The following is a 23,012-nucleotide window of genomic DNA, read 5'->3' on the forward strand; positions in this document are numbered from 1 at the left end:
TCTACAGCAGCATAAGCGGCACCCTTCCCTTGAGCTTCTCATAGCCTTTAAATGACTCCATGCTCATGTTCGCTACCTTACCAAACAACAGAAGGAGGAGTGTCGGGAGAGATACGTCTCCACCATGGCTTCCCAAGTCTGGGCAAAGATCAAACGTCTTTTTGGGTACCAGGCCCCAACAGCTGTCCCCGGTGTTACCATAAGTGACGAGTTATGTACCAACGCAAACGCGATTGCTGATCACTTTGTTTGAGCCTCTGCATCGGAGAATTACCCCCCAGCCTTTCGCCCACTCAAATGGCAGCTGGAAGGGAATGTCCTCCCATTCACCACATGCTGCAGTAAATCCTATAACACCCCATTTGCAGAGTGGGAGCTCCCCAGTGTCCTTCCACATTGCCTCAACACAGCTCCTGGGCCTGATTGCATCCACAACCAGATGATAAACATCTCTCATCTGACTACAAGTGACATCATCTCATTATCTTCAACTGGATCTGGTGCAATGGCGTCTTTCCATTGCAGTGGCGGGAGAGCATCATCATTCCGGTGCTCGAACCCGGTAAAAACCCACTTGATGTGGATAGCTATCGACCCATCAGCCTCACCAACGTTCTTTGTAAGCTGCTGGAACGTATGGTATGTCGGCGATTGGGTTGGGTCCTGAAGTCACGTGGCTTGCTGGCTCCATGTCAGGGTGGCTTCCGCCAGGGTCGCACTGATAATCTTGTGTCCATCGAGTCTGACATCTGAACAACTTTTTCCAGACGCAACACCTGATTGCCCTCTTTTTTGTCCAAGTTGGTGACTCCCATAGTTCCATCCATATCCAGGAGAATGGAGTCCCGCAGGGCTCTGTAGTGAGTGTGAGTCTATTTTTAGTGCCCATTAACGGTCTAGCAGCAGCTGTCGTCGTCTGTCTCACCTTCTCTGTATGCAGACGACTTCTGCCTTTTGTACTGCTGCTCCAGTACTGTTGTTGCTGAGCGGCACCTGCAGGGAGCTGTCCACAAGGTGCAGTCATGGGCTCCAGTTTTCAGCTGGAAAGTAGTGTGTCGTGCACTTCTGCATCGTACGTTCACCCGGAACTCACACTTTACCTTAATGATGATCCACTCACTGCAGTGGAGACATATCAATTCCTAGGAATGGTTTTCGACACTCGATTGACTTGACTCCCTCATCTTCTTCAGCTTAAGCAAAAGTGCTGGCAGCACCTCAGTGCCCTCTGTTGCCTGAGCAACACCAATTGGGGTGCAGATTACTCTACGCTGATGTAGCTCTTCAGAGCCCTTGTCCAATCCTGAATTGACTATGGGAGTGTGGTTTATGGTTCGGCAGTGCCTTCAGCATTGCTGTTACTTGACCCTGTGCACCACTGTGGGGTTAGATTAGCGACAGGAGCTTTTAGGACGAGTGCGGTGACCAAGCTGGTGTCCCTCCACTGCAGATCAGATGTGCACAACTGCTCGCCAGTTACTCAGCACACATTCATAGTTCCCCTGAGCATCTGAATTACCGTCTTCTTTTCCCATCCGCGGCAGTCCATCTCCTGCCCAGATCGGGGCTGACTATTGCGATTCGCATGCGCTCCGTTCCCTCCGAAGTGGAGTCCTTCCCTTTACCTCCTCTACTTGCGGCCTGTTCACGTTTGCCTCCATGGTGTACACCTTGCCCACAGCTTCGTCTGGACCTTTTGCATGGCCCTAAGGACTCCATTAACCCCGCCACTCTCCGCTGTCACTTCCCCTCGATACTTGACATGTTCCAGGGCTCTGAAGTGGTTTACACCGACGGCTCAATGGCTGATGGTCACATAGGCTTCGCATATGTTCATGGAGGATATATTGAACAGCACTCTTTGCCAGTTGGCTCCAGTGTTTTCACTGCAGAGCTGGCGGCCCTATCTCGTGCTCTTGAGTACATCTGCTTATGCCCTGGCAAGTCATTTCTCCTATGTACTGACTCATTGAGCAGCCTACAAGCTATCGACCAGTGCTATCCTCGCCACCCTCTGGTAGCGTCCATTCAGGAGTCCATCTCTGCCCTGGAACAGTCCCGCCATTCCGTGGTGTTTGTGTGGACTCCAGCACACGTTGGAATCCCTGGCAACGAACTTACCAACAGGCTGGCCAAACAGGTGACGCGGAAACCACTTCTGGAGATAGGCATCTCCGAAGCTGACCTGCGTTCTGTCTTACACCGCAGGGCTTTCCAGCTTTGGGAGATGGAATGGCATAACAGCATGCACAACAAACTGTGTGTCATTAAGGAGACTGAGTGTGTGGAAGTCTTCCATGCGGGCCTCTCGCAGGGAATCGGTTGTCCTCTGCCAGCTCCGCATTGGCCATACGTGGCTAACGCATGGTTACCTACTCTGTCGTGAGGACCCACTTCAGTGTTGCTGTGGCTCCCAAATGACAGTTGTCCACCTCTTGCTGGACTACCCACTTTTAGCCGCTCTGCGGCAGGCTTTTAACTTTCCCAGCATGCTACCTTCGGTGTTGCGTGACAATGCCTCCACAGCAGATTTAGTTTTACGTTTTATCCGTGAGAGTGGGTTTTATACTTCTATCTAGGTTTTAGCGCATATCCTTTGTCTCTCTGTCTCTTCCACCCTAGTGCTTTTAGGGTGGAGGTTTTAATGTATTGCAGAGTGGCTGGCTTCCCCTTTTTATTCTCGTGGTTGGCCAGCCACTGTAATCTGCTTTCATGTTTTACTCTCATCTGTTTCTAGTGCCTCTGTTATTTTCTTTTCCTCATTTGTTTGTTTTAGTGTTCGTTGCCTTCCCTTCATTGTTGTGGCTTTTCCTTTCTTTCTGTTTTGTGTTAAATGTTTTGTCCGTTTTATTCTCACACTTGTGGAATTGTTTTATTAGGAACAAGCGACCGATGACCTCATAGTTTGATCCCTTCTCCCGCCTTTAAACCAACCAACCCTGTGCAAGTTATTATGTGTGGGGTTATATTCAAGGGGAGTAGGCAGTCGAAGACTTGAAAGAATAAGCCACACACAAGTTTTTTTAATCCTTTCCTTGACATCTTGGCCAGAAGTTGGTAGACATCAGCCTCGCCAACATTCTTTGTAAGCTGGTGGAACGTATGGTAGCTCGGTGGTTGGGTTGGGTCGGGTCCTGGAGTCACGTGCCTTGCTGGACTGCCCACTTTTAGTCAGCAGATATTGCACTCTGTTCCATTTGGTGGATTTCTGGCTCCAGTAGTAAGGTATTCATCAAGTGGGCACAGTGTGCTCTTGGATTATTATCATAAAAGACATAGCCAATGGCAAAATTGTTAACTGTAGGCCTGGACAATCACAATACTATACTGTCCTCACATGAACCTTGTTAGTTGCTTGAACCTTGGTCTGCGTGCCTTAGATGAATCCGGGACCTCTTCCACACCCTTGTACAATGGATGTTGAATTTCAGATAGATCCTGCACTTGTTTGTGAAGAGAAATGGACACCATAGAATCAAATTCTGTTCCAGCTTTTTCCTAGGCCATCTTCTTCATATATTGTGGTACGCTGAAAGGATTGTACCATTGTTTGTAGTGGACAGTTGGATTGAAATTCATTGTGTGACTGCTGTTGTGCCTAAAGTTATAGTGTCAACTGAACCTACCAATGTCAGATTTCAGCTTCTTTCTGTAATATAATGATGATGTGACATGTTGCACCTTGTGTGTTCAAACAGAAAGATAGTGCCACACTGACAATATTTCTTTTGCAGCTACATTGGTTTTCGGAATGTAGGTTGTGGTCACTAACTGATCAGTAGTGTAGCACAAGGTCTAGGGTAGACCGGAAAGTGGAAGTTCAGTTATGAGTAAGCAAAACCAATCAGTATGAATACAAAACCTTAGATTGGGTGACATACTCATTTGTAGTGTTGGCAGATGTCTACGTTAGGTGGAAAGGTTGTGAGTTTACGAAGTGGTATTGAACTTTTCAGTTAATCCATGTCTTCTACCCAACCCGATCTCAGGTCTTTTAACTTGGAATAGCACATTGCACACAATCATTGCTACCTTCTCAATGTTGTTTTAAAGCTGATTTTGAGTTATAAAACTAAATAAGATTCAAAAGTTTCTTTGTTTGGGGCTTCTCTACTTTTTAACATCTCAATTGCTACTCTCACAACCTTCTCAATACTTCAACTTAGTCCTCCACATTGTTTTAATCCAAATTATACTGGGTGATCAAAAAGTCAGTATAAATTTGGAAACTTAATAAACCACGGAATAATGTGGATAGAGTGTCTCGCATCCGTTGGCCGTCGTAATTTAATATATTACTATTATTATGTTGATTGTTGCCAACTTACTTGGAGGGCCTTAATAAAAATGATATTTCATTTTATTTTGATTTACAATTAAATGCTTTTGTGAAGTTCTCCCCCTTTTTTTTAACCATATTAACCTTCAGTATAAATTATTTTTTACATTAATGAATGTTAGACTCACTGAATCTTAAAGCATGAACATTTAAGTTGAACAGTGGAATAATATATTAAAAACAAAGATTCCAAGACTTACCAAGCAGGAAAGCGCCGGTAGACAGGCACAATAAAATAACCACACAAACACACACACAAAATTTCAAGCTTTCGCATCCAATGGTTGCTTCTTCAGGAAAGAGGGAAGGAGAGGGAAAGACGAAAGGATGTGGGTTTTGAGGGAGAGGGTAAGGCGTCATTCCAATCCTGGGAGCGGAAAGACTCATCTTAAGGGGAAAAAAGGACAGGTATACACTCGCTCGCGCCCCCCCCCCCCCCCCACGCGCAAACACACACACACACACACACACACACACACACACACACACACACACACACACACACACACACACATCCGCTTTGTGCGCGTGTGCGTGCGACTGTATACCTGTCTTTTTTTCCCCTTAAGGTGAGTCTTTCCGCTCCCAGGATTGGAATGACGCCTTACCCTCTCCCTCTCCCTTAAAACCCACATCCTTTCGTCTTTCCTTCTCCTTCCCTCTTTCCTGAAGAAGCAACCATTGGATTTAAAAGCTTGAAATTTTGTGTGTGTGTTTGTGTGTTATTTTATTGTGCCTGTCTACTGGCACTTTCCCGCTTGGTAAGTCTTGGATTCTTTGTTTTTAATATATTTTTCCCATGTGGAAGTTTCTTTCTATTTTATTTACATCATTAATTTGAACCGAACAATGGAATAAACTTTTCATATTAATTTCCTCGTCTAGTCAGTTCACTTTAAAGCAAAAACTCTGTAGTTATTAATTACAATTGTGACCCACACAAGCACGAGAGTATTACTTCTTACCTCCGTTAACCATTGCATTGTAGTCGGAGTCCTGGCTCTGGCTATCAGCTGTTGTACTGAAAATAAGAATCTTAAAGCTACGTATTTTCTGCAGCATCGGACAGCTGTGGAGAAAAATCTATATTATGTTAATAGCGGGTGAGTTTTTCGCTTCCACCAATTTTTTATAATTTAATATAGCCACGTAATGCCGTCGTTGGCTGCATCGGCTGCTGCGATTGTTGAACTGTAAATTACTCGAATGCAGGTTAATTCAAAGGAAGGTGGACATGAAATCGGGATCACCTCTTACAAATTAAAAGTGAAAAATAATATTAAATGAATATATTATTTGCTTAATTAGTACAAATATGCTTACATTTGCCAGCACTCACAAGATGTCCGTCTGCACACAACCAAGACAAAAGAAGAAGTGAAGACAACTAAAAAATTAACAAAAGAGCGTATCTTGTCACCTCTTTAGATCATTTTGTTATATTTCTTTGCCCTCGTAACTTGCACAGAGAAATTATTGTAATACGGGTACATGAGAAAAAGTATGTTATTCATTTTTTAATTTCTCTTCTTTATAAATACTGTTTTTTAAGTCTTTTCATATTATTTCACTGGGGACGCTATAAGAGGTAAAATTTGACACACATGCTTGGAATGACCTGGGCTTTTATTAGGGGAAAAAAAAAACAAAGTTAACAAAATGTCCAAAGATGGTGCTGGACAGCAAAACTGCTACTGCTACTGTGACGGGTGAGAGGTACACCAATATGTTACAGAATTGCATCATCCCCAGCCTGGCTAATAAACATCTGCTGGAACGTACGATGTTTATACAGGATGGCGCTCCACCCCATATTTCTAGACGTGTGAAACATCTCTTGCTCGTGTCGTTTGGTGATGATTGTGTGCTCAGTCGCCACTTTTGTCATGCTTGGCCTCCCAGGTCCCCAGACCTCAGTCCGTGCGATTATTGACTTTGGGGTTACCTGAAGGCGCAAGTGTATCGTGATCGACTGACATCTCTAGGAATGCTGAAAGACAACATCCGACGCCAATGCCTCACCATAACTCCGGACATGCTTTACAGTGCTGTTCACAACATTATTCCTTTACTACAGCTATTGTTGCGGAATGATGGTGGACATATTGAGCATTTCATGTAAAGAACGTCAGCTTTGCTTTGTCTTACTTTGTTATGCTAATTATTGCTATTCTGATCAAATGCAGCGCCATCTGTCGGACATTTTTTGAACTTTTATATTTTTTTGGTTCTAATAAAATCCCATGTCATTCCAAACATTTGTGTCAATTTGTACTTCTCTATCTACATTATTCCGTAATTTATTCTGTTTTCAAATTGATACTGACTTTTTGATCACCCGGTATATGCATCGACCGAAAAGTAAATGTTGAATGGCCAAAAAAAGAAGAAAAATAATCTGGAAAATGAACAAAACACTTGAATTACATATTGATAAGAGTACAAAGAATTGCAATGAATTTAATGTGGAATGCTCGAAACATGGACTACATATTTACAACTTGGTGCATGAACATTATCTACTACACTGTAAAGAGAAGAAAAACAACATTCCAAGTATAGTGAGTCTCACATATCATCTTATTCCTATAAACACTCCAAAATGAAACAAGCCCTTCAACTATATTGCTGCTAATTAATTTTATGATGTTTAACAAATCCTTATTTATAAATTTGATCTGAAGAAAAATACTAACATAATGCTTTTATTTGCAGAAGTCCAAAAACACTGTCAAAGCCCACGTCAATGCCGCTTTTTTTCGCCAGCTTCGTGAGATTTTAGGAATAGTTGTACCAGGTGTATTTAGCACAGAATTTGGTTTCCTACTGCTTGTAGCTGCCTCATTAATTGCAAGAACATATTGTGACTTATGGATGATACAGAATGGAACCTTCATTGAAAGGTATGTTTAACTTAACATAATGACTGTAGATTTTGTTGTTAACTGTTTTATAAAAGTCACATAAAGGTTACCTGGTAACAACACATTGTTGATGGTAATGATTGAAGTATTCACCATAAATATACAGTAAGAAATACATTGTTTTAATGTATCATTTCCCCTTCCTCTTCTGAATATTACGTTCAGAGTGCATTCGCGCTTGTGCGTTATATCATTGGGTAAGACTCACCAAGCGGGAAAGCGCTGGTAGATAGGCACAATGAATAAAACACACACACACACACACACACACACACACACACACACACAATTTCGAGCTCTCCCAACCGGCGGCCGCTTCGTCAAGAAAGAGGGAAGGAAAAGGAAATATGAAAGGATGTGGGCTTCAAGGGAGAGGGCAAGGAGCCACTCCAATCCTGGGAGCGGAAAGACCCACCTTAGGGGGGAAAAAAGGATAGGCATATACTCGCGTGCGCGCACACACACACACACACACACACACACACACACACACACACACACACACACACACACATATCCATCCATACATACACAGACACAAGCAGACCAGATGTTTCACACGTCTAGAAATATATTTTTCCCATGTGGAAGTTTCTTTCTATTTTATTTATATCATTGAGTGAGTTCCACAAGAAAAACATTGCATCCATCAGTTGTTTTTTGTAATATTATCAGAAATAAGTATTTCTCATGTGACACTTTTTTTTCTCATTTTCCAGCGCTATTATTAACATGGATAAGAAGAAATTCATTCAGAGGCTCTTAAAATATGTTGCAGCCATACCTCTGGTAAGTAGCATTAGAGCTGCTGCTGTTTATTTTTGGTACAGAGTGCATGTATTATTGTGAGGGACTGGAAAGGGGGGGGGGGGGCGCAAGAGAGAGCGAGACAAAGAATTATTTAGAAGATCCTTAGTTTCAGTTGTCAATCTAGTGAAAATTTCAAATGAAACTGTCAGGCATTTAAGCAGAGAACTTGTTGCCTAGTAAAAGCATAAAATTACAGCATGTAATTAGATTAAATGGGAAATTAGGTAAGAATTACATGCAGACCAGGAACTTGTTTTTTAACAAAATAGCAAAAATTCACAGGACAAATAGTAGGGATGAATACTTCTCACTGTTGCTGTTGGATGGAGAGTGCTGCTAGTCATGCTGACTTTGAGTATTTCATAATATGCCAATACAAGAAATTTCGAGAACCTTGTAGAAATGGTATTTATTGAATAATAAATATTAATTGGTGACCCACGGCACATTAGACAATGGCTGCTATTCCCAATTGCATTGCTCTGTCCCCTGGAAAACAGCGGGCCTCTGTTTCAGAAGTCTCATTTGATTGACTGCAGCATCATAGATCTACATTCACAGGAGAATAAAAAGCAACACCAAGGACAGGGCAGCATAAACGAAAGTTGTTAGTTGTTTCTATATCTGAAAGATGATATCTATTTAAAATTCATGCCAGCTGCAGACGATTGCTGCTAGTAGAGCTCATTGGAGGGCAGGGTGGAGGTCTGTTTTGTTTCCTAGTGATAGCTGGTTCAGCCTCAGTGCCGGTGATGGTTGTGTGTTGTTAGGAGGGCACCAGTTGAGACCCTGCAACCACTCGGTCTGCATACTAGACACGTTGTTGTACCTACACTTGCAATTGTGGTCTGGTATGCGATTTTGTTTGACAACAGAAGAACTCTCCTGATTATCCCATGTCAGTCTGATGATTCAACCATTTGTGCTGCTATCCATAATCATTATTCCACGTGGTGTTTTCCAACTGGATAACGCTAACCCAGATACAGCTGTTGTGACGCAGCATGCTCTACAGTGTGTCGACATGTTGCCTTGGCCTGCTGAGTCATAATATCTGTCTCCAATCTAGCACATATGGGACAATGGAAACTACAGCTGTAATTTTTCCTGAGGGCATGCAGCTTTACTGTATGGTTAAATGATGATGGCATCCTCTTGGATAAAATATTCCGGAGGTAAAATAGTCCCCCATTCGGATCTCCGGGTGGGGACTACTCAGGGGGACGTCTTCATCAGGAGAAAGAAAACTGGCGTTCTACGGCTCGGAGCTTGGAATGTCAGATCCCTTAATCGGGCAGGTAGGTTAGAAATTTTAAAAAGGGAAATGGATAGGTTAAAGATGGATATAGTGGGAATTAGTGAAATTTGGTGGCAGGAGGAACAAGACTTTTGGTCAGGTGAATACAGGGTTATAAATACAAGATCAAATAGGGTTAATGCAGGAGTAGGTTTAATAATGAATAAAGCAATAGGAATGCGGGTAAGCTACTACAAACAGCGCAATGATCGCATTGTTGTGGCCAGGATAGACACAAAGCCCATGCTTACTACAGTAGTACAAGTTTATATGCCAACTAGCTCTGCAGATAATGAAGAAATTGATGAAATGTGTGATGAGATAAAAGAAGTTATTCAGGTAGTCAAGGGAGACAAAAATTTAAGTCATGGGTGACTGGAATTTGAGAGTAGGAAAAGGGAGAGAAGGAATCATAGTGGGTGAATATGGATTGGGGGAGAGAAATGAAAGAGGAAGCCGTCTGGTAGAAGTTTGCACAACGCATAACTTAATTATAGCTAACACTAGGTTAAAGAATCATAAAAGAAGGTTGTATATATGGAAGAATCCTGGAGATACTAGAAGGTATCAGATAGATTATATAATGGTAAGGCAGAGATTTAGGAACCAGGTTTTAAATTGTAAGACATTTCCATGACTCTGACCACAATCTATTGGTTATGAACTGTAGATTAAAACTTAAGAAACCGCAAAAAGGTGGGAATTTAAGGAGATGGGACCGGTATAAACTAACTAAACCAGAGGTTGAAGAGAGTTTCAGGGAGAGCATAAGGGAACAATTGACAGGAATGGGGGAAAGAAGTACAGTAGAAGAAGAATGGGTAGCTCTGAGGGATGAAGTAGTGACGGTAGCAGAGGATCAAGTAGGTAAAAAGACGAGGGCTAGTAGAAATCCTTGGGTAACAGAAGAAATATTGAATTTAATTGACGAAAGGAGAAAATATAAAAACGCAGTAAATGAAGCAGGCAAAAGGGAATACATACGTCTCAAAAATGAGATCGAGAGGAAGTGCAAAATGGCTGAGCAGGCATGGCTAGAGGACAAATGTAAGGATGTAGAGGCTTATCTCACTAGGGGTAAGATAGATACTGCCTACAGGAAAATTAAAGAGACTTTTGGAGAAAAGAGAATATCAAGAGCTCAGATGGAAACCCAATTCTAAGCAAAGAAGGGAAAGCAGAAATTTGAAGGAATATATAGAGGGTCTATACAAGGGCGATGTACTTGAGGACAATATTATGGAAATGGAAGAGGATGTAGATGAAGATGAAATGGGAGATACGATACTGCGTGAAGAGTTTGACAGCGCACTGAAAGACCTGAGTCGAAACAAGGCCCCGGGAGTAGATAACATTCCATTGTAACTACTGACAGCCTTGGGAGAACCAGTCCTGACAAAACTCTACCATCTGGTGAGCAAGATGTATGAGACAGGCGAAATACCCTAAGACTTCAAGAAGAATATAATAATTCCAATCCCAAAAAAAGCAGGTGGTGACAGATGTGAAAATTACCGAACTATCAGTTCAATAAGTCACAGCGGCAAAATACTAATGCATATTCTTCACAGACGAATGGAAAAACTGGTAGAAGCCGACCTCAGCGAAGATCAGTTCGGATTCCGCAGAAATGTTGGAACACGTGAGGCAATACTGACCTTACGACTTATCTTAGAAAACCTACATTTCTAGCATTTGTAGACTTAGAGAAAGCTTTTGACAATGTTGACTGGAATACTCTCTTTCAAATTCTGAAGGTGGCAGGGGTAAAATATAGGGAGCGAAAGGCTATTTACAACTTGTACAGAAAGCAGATGGCAGTTAGAAGAGTCGAGGGAGCATGAAAGGGAAGCAGCGGTTGGGAAGGGAGTGAGACAGGGTTGTAGGCTCTCCCCGATGTTATTCAATCTGTGTATTGAGCAAGCATTAAAGGAAACAAAAGAAAAATTCGGAGTCCATGGAGAGGAAATAAAAACTTTGAGGTTCGCCGATGACATTGTAATTCTGTCAGAGACAGCAAAGGACTTGGAAGAGCATTTGAACGGAATGCACAGTGTCTTGAAAGGAGGATATAAGATGAACATCAACAAAAGCAAAATGAGGATAATGGAATGTAATCTGATTAAGTTGGGTATGCTGAGGGAATTAGATTAGGAAATGAGACGCTTAAAGTAGTAAAGGACTTTTGCTGTTTGGGAAGCAAAATAACTGATGATGGTCGAAGTAGAAAGGACATGGCAAGGAAAGCGTTTCTGAAGAAGAGAAATTTGTTAACATAAAGTATAGATATAAGTGTCAGGAACTCATTTCTCAAAGTATTTGTATGGCGTGTAGCCATGTATGGAAGTGAAACATGGACGATAAATAGTTTGGACAAGAAGAGACTAGAAGCTTTTGAAATGTGGTGCTACAGAAGAATGCTGAAGATTAGATGGGTAGATCACATAACTAATGAGGAGGTATTGAATAGAAATGGGGAGAAGAGGAGTTTTTGGCACAACTTGACAAGAAGAAGGGACGGGTTGGTAGGGCATGTTCTGAGGCATCAAGGGATCACAAATTTAGCATTGGAGGGCAGCGTGGAGGGTAAAAATCGTAAAGGGAGACAAAGAGATAAATACACTAAGCAGATTCTCCACAGCCAGCATTAACTGTTCCTGTATTGACATATGAGGTGCAACAGGCATGAAACTCCATCCCACAAACTGACATCTTGCATCTGTAGAACACATAGCATGCACATCTGCATCTTGCATTCAACATTCCGGTAGTTACACTGGGTTATTAACATACCAGCATTTCACATTTGCAATGGCTTCTCACACTTAAATTAACCTGTGTTCCTGCAGTGTTACATTTAAATATGTTACCTAGACAAATGTATTGCCAAAATTTCATTACTGTGCACTAATTATTTTTTGGTGTTGTTGGTGGTGCCTATAATCCTCGACTTTGTGTATGACATCTGACAAGCAATAAAGGGTAAGATAGGGCCCAAAATAGTGCTTTAGTAACTTTTCCAGTTAACCACACTTATTACCTCACAGTTGTAAAAGTCCATACCAAGTCTTCATTGGCCAGAGCTTAGTGTTGCAATACTCTGTCCTTCTCTTGGACGTCTAAGGACTGCATGCGAGCCTGCTGTTGTCTCTCATCTTTGTTCCTCGAGATGAGCTGTTTTACATAATTATCCTGAGTGTCATCCAGTTAAAATGGGAATAGTGTATAAATTGTAGTTTCATCCCCACAATTTTGTAGTAGAAAAAAATTGTGAAACCTGTAGTCTCTTGCTTTGTATTGCAGTTGCATTATGCAACATGAGCATATCTACAAATATCTTATTAAAGCATCCTATGAGGCTATTTGTGTGCAGAGCTCATATGGAAGTTATCATCCTGTGGGTGACATTGCAGTGTGTATTACCTCTACTTCTAATTTTGAGTGGAAAACTTTACCATAGTCACAGATCATCAGTGGGTTGGTCTGTGCTTCAAAACTATGTCTTCTGCAAAGGACCTTGCAAGTTCTGGAGCTTCAGCTGTCACCACAGCTTCGGTGCCAACATAGCAGGTGAGGTAGTCAGTGCAGACTGTTATCCACTGATTACCAGTTGTAGACTTTGGAAACCTCCTCAAGAGCTAGACACCAGTCTGGTTCAATGGTGCTGCTCCAGGAGGAATTCGTGTTTGGTGCTTTGGAGTTAATTGGGTCACTTTCTTCAGTCACTAAAATTCCTGACAATGGATCACACAGTGTCTATGGTCTGACAGGAAACTAGTCTGCTTCCAAGGCTGCAGTCCTCATACCTCAGCCTGCTAGTTTTACATTCCCTCTGATGATCTCTGTGTAGCTGTTTGTCAGCAGGTGGGTGTCACTTTGGCATCACCACTAGCCCTCCCTTCATGAGAACAAACGAGAGTTATTGAGCCTCTCTCAGCTGTTTGGATGACCTCCTCTCAGCCCTGTCGCCGTGAGGAGAATATTTTAGCCAGGTTGCGTATGAGGAGAATATTTTAGCTAGGTTGCGTATCGGGCACTGTTTTTTAGCCATTGCCATTTAAGTGCTGCTCACCCACCACTTTGTGCTCATTGCGCTTCAAAAATGGAATGAAGTGCAGCACTGCATTAGATATGTTGAAAGTGGCTTTTCTTGAATCCACTACAAGTAAAAGAGTTTACGAGTGGTACAAACATTTCAAAGAGGGTTGAGAAGACGTTTAAGGCGACCACTGCCCTGGATACCATAGCATATTAATTACTGATGACAATGTGGAAGTAGTAAAGAAAATGGTGCTGGAAAATCACCAAATCACTAAAAAAGAGGTTGTTGATGATATCAGTATATCTTTTGCCTCATACCAAGCAATATTTTTGGATGTTTTGGGCATGATACATGTAGCACCAAAGGATGTCACTTAGACATGTCTCAGGAATTGCTGAGTAAAGTCGACAATGATCCAGAAATAACAGGTGTTGAAATGTTGGTCTACAGGTATGACATCAAAACCAAGGCCCAGCTGTCCAAATGGAAACTGCCTGTATAGCCAAACCCAAAGAAAATTTGACATGTTTGATCACATACAAAGATTTTTCTCGCTGTTTTCTTAGATTAGAATGGGATAGTGCATCATGAGTTCCTGCCGTTTGGTCGTAAGGTCAATAAAGAGTAGTACTGGGAAGTTCTGTGCTATTTGTGTGATGCAGTTAATTGTAATTTCTGTAAAGTAAACTTAGAACAGTGCGTAGTTTCAGTACCTATTATTGTGAGGATATATAAGGGCCCAGTTTCTGGACACAAGACAGTCAGTCCACGGCAGTGTTTCAGATGAGGAACCTCTGTAGGTTATAACGACGATAACACATCAACTTAACAGTGAAATAGGTGTGACACCAATCTGTGCATCCGTGAGCTACATCATTTATAGTAGTCCGTGTTTGACTTCCACACCCCATTTTTAAGCCAGTACGTCGACACCAAGGACAATCGACACAGAAATAAAAGAAGGCAAATGCCGTCACACCCTTAGTACCAATAGTCGTTTCAATTGCTGTTTCACTCACAAATAGAGTGAGGGTGTAGTTACTTCCTATACAACTCCAAAGAAGCTCTAATTTCTCTTATCTTGTCTATGCAGTCCACAAACAACTTGTATGTTGGTGGTGGTAGAATAGTTTTGCAGCCATCTGCAAATGCCAGTTCTGTAAATTTTCTCAGTAGAATTTCACAAAAAGAATGTCGTTTCCCTCCAGGGATTTCTGTTTGTATTCATGACACTTCTTCGGAACACTTGCCTTTGATCAGATCTATCAGTAAAAAAATTAAGCAGCACACCTCTGAATTAGTTCGATGTCTTTCACCTGCCGGGGATCCCAAGCACTCGAGCAGTGCTCAAGAATGGGCCGCACTGGCATTCTGTACACTGTCTCCTTTACAGGAAGTATTTCGCAGAAGTGTAACTCGCCTTTAAACAGAAGTTCCCCAGTAAAAAGATTAGTCATCCCTGCACAGCACAGTACCAATCACTGCATCAGGAAAGGGATTCCCTTTGGTTTTCTTACATAGGCAAGAACCATCAAGGCAATGTAGTCAGACTTCAAAAAAGAGTTGATGAGCTGATTCATAAATTAAAAAAGCAATTGTGGCCTGCACAAAATCGGGGAGGTTCACAAAAGTGCTATATGAAGAATTTCCCATATGTGATATAAGGAAAATTTCTTTACATTTTACATATGCGAGGAGGACAGACTAATCAGAGACTTTAAGATAAAATATTTGTAGATGAAACAAAAGCATGCACCTTCAGGTCTAAAAATTCTCTCACCCAAATGTGTTCCACTTTGCCTTCCCTGTGATGATTATTTTTACAGGTAGTTAAAATTTTGATGAAAAAAGAAAATAAAAATTCCTAGAGACTAATAAAGAAATAACTTTGATGGCAGATTCCATGAAAAACATTCTTTAATTCTGATTCAATTTTTGCACCTGTTTTCACAGGAATGATCAAATACCCATAGTGCGTATCAAACTTGATCAAATAAACAGCAGTCTTTTAGGATTTAAAAAAAAAACTGTTTTCCGGTACCACTTCTGAAAAACCTGTGTGTTGCAAGGCACTAGATTTCATTAAATGTGCATAATGCTCTACGAATTTGTGTTTCAGTTACTTCTACAACAAATACATCCGGAATTCTGTTCTAGCATGGCAATTGATGTTAATGATACAAAACAAGATGTTTCTTCAATTTGAAGAAAGTGGACTGTAATGATTGATTTATCTTTGAATGAGTTTGCATGGCATACACTATTTAGTGATATTCTATGTGATAAAATTTAAAAAAATAAAAGTACACAGGCTGGATTGGAACTTGTCCTGTCGGAATACTGGTGTCAACCTTACCCACTGCACTACACTCGCTTGGTTAAGATATTATTAACATTATGGGTATATGAGATATGAATAAAACTTTCTCGGAAACAGGGTGCTACACATGAAACTCTGCTAGCCAGGCACACAGGGCAGGTCCCTCTACAACAGTGGTTCCCAACCTTTCTTAGACACTGCTGTCTGTTGGACCCTTCCCCCCACCCCCAACACAAACACAACACACACACACACACACACACACACACACACACACACACACACACACACACTCTGTCACCAATCTTAGCAACTAAATAAATTGCAGAATGAAGGACTTTTCTTGGAACAGTTTTATTTTTAAAGCGATAAAAGATGAATCCCCCCACATGAACCGTGGACCTTGCCATTAGGGGGGAGGCTTGCGTACCTCAGCGATACAGAGAGCCGTATTTTAGGTGCAACCACAGCAGAAGAGTATCTTTTGACAGGCCAGACAAACATGTGTGTTCCTGAAGAGGGACAGCAGCCTTTACAGTAGTTGCAGGGGCAATAGTCTGGGTGATTGACTGATCTGGTATTGCAACATCAACCAAAAAGTCCTTGCTGTGCTGGTACTGCAAATGGCCAAAAGCAAGGTGAAATTACAGCTGTAATTTTTCCCAAGGGAGTGCAGCTCTACTGTATGTTGATGATATTCTCTTAGGTAAAATATTCTGGTGATAAAATAATCCCCCATTTGGATCTCCGTGCAGGGCCTACTCAGGAGGATGTCATTACAAGGAGAACCAAAACTGGCATTCTACAAATTGGAGCATGGAAAGTCAGATCCCTTAATCAGGCATGTATGTTAGAAAATTTAAAAAGTTAGATGTAGTGGGAATTAGTGGAGTTCGGTTTCAGGAGGAACTGGACTTCTGGTCAAGTGAATACAGGTTTATAAACAAATAGAGGTAATGCAGGAGTAGGGTTAATAATGAATAAAAAAAATAGGAATGGGGATAAGCTAATTTGGACAACATAGTGAATGCATTATTCTAGCCAAGGTAGACATGAGGCCCACACCCACCACAGTAGTAAAACTTTATATGCCAATTAGCTCCCTAGCTCTGCAGATGAGGTGGATATTGGGAAAATGTATAATGAGATAAAAGAAATTATTTGGGTAGTTAAGGGAGACAAATATTTAAGTCATGGGGACTGGAATACAACAGTAGAAAAATGTAGGGAAGGAAAAGTAGTAGGTTAATATGGATTTAGGGAAAGGAATGAAAGAGAAAGCCACCTGGTAGAATTTTGCACAGAGCATAACTTAATCATAGCTAACACTTGGTTTAAGAATCGCGAAAGAAGGTTGTATATGTGGAAGAAACCTGGACACAGCGGAAGGTTTCAGGTTGATTGTATGTTGGTAAGACATAGATTTTGGAACCAGGTTTTGAATTGTAAGACATTTCCAGGGGCAGATGTGGACTCTGACCACAATTAATTGGTTATGAATTGCAGATTCAAACTGAATACACTGCAAAAAGGCAGTTTCTTAAGGAGAAGTGTGACCTGGATGAACTAAAAGAACCAGAGGTTGTAGAGAGGTTCAGAGGGAGCATTAGGGAACAATAGACCTTTGGGGAAAAGAGAACCACCTGCATGAATATCAAGAGCTCAGATAGAAAACCAGTTCTAAGCAAAGAAGGGAAAGCAGAAAGGTGGAAGGAGTATATGAGGGGGTCTATGCAAGGGCAGGGTAATTGAGGGCAATACAGTATTGTGGAAATGGAAGAGGACGTAGATGAAGATGAAATGGGAGATATGGTGCTGTGTGAAGCATTTGACAGAGCACTGAAAGATCTAAGTTGAAATAAGGCCCAGGAAGTAGACAACATTCCACTGGAACTACTGATAGCCTTGGGAGAGCCATCACTGACAAAACTCTGCCATCTGGTGAGCGAGATGTATGAGACAGGCGAAATACCCTCAGACTTCAAGAAGAATATAACAACGCCAATGCCAAAGAAAGCATGTGTCGATATGTGTGAAAATTACCGAACTAGCAGTTTAATAAGTCACAGCTGCAAAATATTGACACACATTCTTTACAGACGAATGGAAAAACTGATAGAAGCCAGCCTCAGGGAAGATCAGTTTGGATTCCGTGGAAATGTTCAAACATGTGAGGCAATACTGACCCTACAACTTATCTTAGAAGAAAGATTAAGGAAAAGCAAACCTACATTCCTAGCATTTGTAGACTTAGAGAAAGCTTTTGACAATGTTGACTGGAATACTCTCTTTCAAATTCTGAAGGTGGCAGGGGCCAAATATAGGGAGCGAAAGGCTATTTACAATTTGTACAGAAACCAGATGGCAATGAGGAGTTGAGAGGCATGAAAGGGAAGCAGTGGTTGGGAAGGGAGTGAGACAGGGTTGTAACCTATCCCTGATGTTATTCAATCTATATATTGAGCAAGCAGTAAAGGAAACAAAAGAAAAATTTGGAGTAGGAATTAAAGCCCAGCGAGAAGAAATAAAATCTTTGTTTGTCAATGATACTGTAATTCTGTTAGAGACAGAGCAGTTGATTGGAATGGACAGTGTCTGGAAAAGAGGACATAAGATGAACATAAAGAGCAAAATGAGGCTAATGGAGTGTAGTCGATCTAAGTCAGGTGGTGCTGAGGGAATTGTATTGGAAATGAGGTATTTAAAGTAGTAGAAGAGTTTTGCTATTGGGGCAGCGAAATAACTGTAGATGGTCAAAGTAGAGTATGTAAAATGTAGATTGGCAATGGGAAGAAAAGCATTTCTGAAGAAGAGAAATCTATTAACATCGGGTATAGATTTAAGTCTTCTGAAAGTATTTGTGTGGAGTGTTGCCATATATGTAAGTGAAACATGGATAATAAACAGTTTAGACTAAAACAGACTAGAAACTTTTGAAATGTGGTGCTACAGAAGAATGCTGAAGATTAGATGGGTAGATCATGTGACTAATGAAGAGGTAGTGAATAGCATTGGGGAGAACAGAAATTTGTGGTATAACCTACTCGAAGAAGTGGTCAGTCAGTTGGACATATTCTGAGCCAATTTAGTACTGGAGGGAAGCGTGGAAGATAAAAATCGTAAAGGGAAATGAAGAGATGAATACAGTAAGCATATTCAGAAGGATGTAGGATGCAGTAGTTACTAAGAAGAAGAAGAAGAAGAAGAAGAAGAAGAAGAAGAGTGGTATTTAGTGTGTGTGTGTGTGTGTTGTGTACTTTTATCATTATTAATTATGGGACAAAGCGCAACGTGTGTGTGTGTGTGTGTGTGTGTGTGTGTGTGTGTGTGTGTTGTGGGAGGACTTCCACCGTATTAATGCTACTAACTGAAAAAAAGTAATTCTTGATAACTTATATAATCAGTATTAGAATCTTACAAAATTGTGATAATAGTAATGATCGTTTGAAAATATTTTAGTTTTGAGACTGAAACAGAATCAAATTGTTTAAGGTTTTACCAATCAGAAAATTTCATTTTACCCCTCAGAAGCTAATTACCCTCAGGTTAGGCACCACTGCTCTACAATATAACTGTCTCTTCTAAACTCATACTGATTTGTGGACAGAACGAAGAAAAATATGTTATATTCGAACTTAGACTTTGCTCAAGAATTCTACAGAAAAATAGTGTTCAGAGTATTTGTATGTAACTTTTCAGATCTATTCTTTTACCTGTCTTATATAGAGGAGTGAAGAACACTTTTTTCCAGTCAATTAGCACTTTGTGCTAGGCAAGTGCTTCATGAAAAATATTAGCTAAGTAAGGCACCAATGCCTGTTAAACCAAAGTTGGAGCCCACCCAAACCTGGTGACTTGTTTTCAACTCATTCAGTTGCTTCTGCACCACAGGGATGCCTATTACTATGTTCTCCATACAGGAATCTGTGCAATAATCAAACGATTACATGTTGTACGATCCTCCTTCATCCATGATTTCCTGAACACAACATTTAAAACTTCGATTTTCCTTTTGCTTCCTTCTGTTGCCAGACCAGACTGACCGATGAGTGACTAGATAGAAGCCATTGATCCTCTTAATGATTTTACATAGAATGAGAATTCTCTAAGGTTCTCAGGAAGATCATTTGCTAAGGTAACAGTAACTTCAGAAACTTAGTTATGAAAGCTTCTGCATTTTGCTGTTAAAATCTGTCAGTTAAAGTGGCTTAGCTTTGCACTAGATATAATATCACTCCCACTGTGTTTCAACTGGTGAGCATTTATAAAAGTACCTAAAATTATCACCTGGCCTAAAAAACCTCCAGATGCACTCCAAAGGTAGTCTGCTATGAGAATAGCTGCTTGCTGTGTGTAGTGCACCTCTAATTAAGAGGAGTCGTACAATTCTCCAGGCTATAACATAGTGAATATCACCAAAGAAACGACAGACTTTCTGGTTGAGACCCTCAACTTGATTCCAAACAAAACAACCATAATCAATTCTGGGTACAATGCTGCAAATTGTGAGCTCTGCTCTGCCAGCTGCCTTCACAACTTCCACCAGCCAGCCATATGAACTGGCAGCAACCGTGTCAACTGCTAATGTGACTGTGAAGTGGAAATACAAAGGAGCAACCACAGGTCAACCAACACCAGGTAGGCTTCATGGATAGGGTCTACACTCCGCACAGCATGGAGAGGGGTTGTAGAAAAGCACATGAAATAAACAGAAGGAATCATTCTTGACTTCCAAAGTACTACCAGCAGTCTAGCTAGCATGACATCTGGGCATAGGGAGTTCAAAGAATGGGATAAAATGGTCAAGCAGTTCTTTGTTTCTGTAGTTGGTGGCAAGCAACACTTGGTGTGGTGCAGAGGGACCACCACTGGACAGTGGATGACTGGGAATGAGTGAATTGGAGTGACCAATTACATTATTCCCTGTATCAGTCAGGTGGAAGGGTTTGGGTTTGGTGAATGCCTGGAGAGTATTACCTGCCATCGTTTGTAGTGCCAACATTGAGGAAGGGAGGATGTGGTGTTATGGTATGAGGATGCTTTTCTTGGTTAGGATGTGCTTTCCTTATTGTGCATAAGAGAAAGGTAAATGCAAAAGGATATAAACACATGTTACTACATTATGTACTGTGCACCATAGAGGAATAGTTCAGAGATGATTGAGTGTATCGGCATCTTGCCACAGATCAGCATCTGTGAGGCACGGGTTTATTTACAATAATATTCTTGAAATTTAATGGCCTGCTTGGAGTCTCAACTCAATGGAATACCTTTGGAACTAATTAGAATGTCGATTTCTCTCCAGACCCTGGCATCTGACCACCTCTGATTTTGACTCTTGAGAAAGAACGGGAATTCAGCAGAGTTTAAGCCATCATAAATGTAAGGAATGAACACACCCCTTACTGAAGTCCACAAATAGGTGTTTGGATACTTTTGATGAGATTGTGAAATATATATATTGAAGTGAAGAACAATATATATATTGAAGTGAAGAACAATATATATATTGAAGTGAAGAACAACTCCAGAATTTCCTCTCCAACCTCAACTCCTTTGGTTCCATCAGATTCACCTGGTCCTACTCCAAATCCCATGCCACTTTCCTTGACATTGACCTCCATCTGTCCAATGGCCAGCTTCACACATCCGCCCACATCAAACCCACCAACAAGCAACGGTGCCTCCATTATGACAGTTGCCACCCATTCCATATCAAACTGTCCCTTCCCTACAGCCTAGGCCTTCATGGCAAACGAATCTGCTCCAGTCCTGAATCCCTGAACCATTACACCAACAACCTGAAAACACCTTTCGCATCCTGCAACTACCCTCCCGACCTGGTACAGAAGCAAATAACCAGAGCCACTTCCTCATCCCCTCAAACCCATAACCTCTCACAGAAGAACCCCAAAAGTGCCCCACTTGTGACAGGATACTTCCCGGGACTGGATCAGACTCTGAATGTGGCTCTCCAGCAGGGATACGACTTCCTAAAATCCTGCCCTGAAATGAGATCCATCCTTCATGAAATCCTCCCCACTCCACCAATTTCCGCCATCCACCTAACCTTCGTAACCTCTTGGTTCATCCCTATGAAATCCCCAAACCACCTTCCATACCCTCTGGCTCCTACCCTTGTAACTGCCCCCGGTGTAAAACCTGTCCTGTGCACCCTCCCACCACCACATACTCCAGTCCTGTAACTCAGAAAGTGTACACGATCAAAGGCAGAGCCACGTGTGAAAGTACCCACGTGATTTACCAACTGACCTGCCTACACTGTGACGCTTTCTATGTGGGAATGACCAGCAACAAACTGTCCATTCGCATGAATGGACACAGGCAGACAGTGTTTGTTGGTAATGAGGATCACCCTGTGGCTAAACATGCCTTGGTGCACGGCCAGCACATCTTGGCACAGTGTTACACCGTCTGGGTTATCTGGATACTTCCCACCAACACCAACCTATCCGAACTCCGGAGATGGGAACTTGCCCTTCAATATATCCTCTCTTCTTGTTATCCACCAGGCCTCAATCTCAACTAATTTCAAGTTGCCCCACTCACACCTCACCTGTCATTCAACATCATCTTTGCCTCTACACTTCCACCTCGACTGACATCTCTGCCCAAACTCTTTGCCTTTAAATATGTCTGCTTGTGTCTGTATATGTATGGATGGATATGTGTGTGCGTGTGTGCGCGCATGCGCGAGTATATACCTATCCTTTTTTCCCCCTAAGGTAAGTCTTTCCGCTCTCGGGATTGGAATGACTCCTTACCCTCTCCCTTAAAACCCACATCCTTTCATCTTTCCTTTTCCTTCCCTCTTTGCTGACGAAGCAACCGCTGGTTGCGAAAGCTCGTAATTTTTTGTGTGTGTTATTTTAGTGTGCCTGTCTACCGGTGCTTTCCCACTTGGTAAGTCTTGGAATCCTTGTTATATATATATATATATATATATATATATATATATATATATATATATATATATATATATATATATATATATATATATATATAATTTTAATAACATAGTTTCATATCATTGTGTACTTGTCTCATGAAAAACTGCCTTTCTTTATTTTATTTATTTTTAGTTGTTTATTTCATGTTCCAATGGTCCATGCTGTAAATATCTCACAGGAGATGGAATGTGTCAGTCTCAGAAGTTTGTGGAGAATACATTATATAGTGTTTTGTAAGAATTACTTAACTGTTTCATATTAAGGTGTCTATAACTTCAGTTCTATTATAAAAAACTAAAATATTTACCT

At 41.3% G+C, this 23,012-nt stretch overlaps 1 protein-coding gene across 1 annotated transcript in view; it reads left to right on the top strand.

Annotated features, from left to right (window-relative positions):
• Window positions 1-23,012, top strand: part of LOC126355999 (ATP-binding cassette sub-family D member 3) — a 98,025-nt gene that overhangs the window by 15,052 nt on the left and 59,961 nt on the right. Inside the window, exons 3-4 of the mRNA XM_050006637.1 lie at window positions 7,055-7,242; window positions 7,983-8,052. Coding sequence (XP_049862594.1) covers window positions 7,055-7,242; window positions 7,983-8,052 — 258 coding nt within the window. The remainder of the gene's footprint in view (window positions 1-7,054; window positions 7,243-7,982; window positions 8,053-23,012) is intronic.

Source organism: Schistocerca gregaria, chromosome 1 (genome assembly GCF_023897955.1).
Source record: "Schistocerca gregaria isolate iqSchGreg1 chromosome 1, iqSchGreg1.2, whole genome shotgun sequence".
Taxonomy (NCBI): Eukaryota; Metazoa; Arthropoda; class Insecta; order Orthoptera; family Acrididae; genus Schistocerca; species Schistocerca gregaria.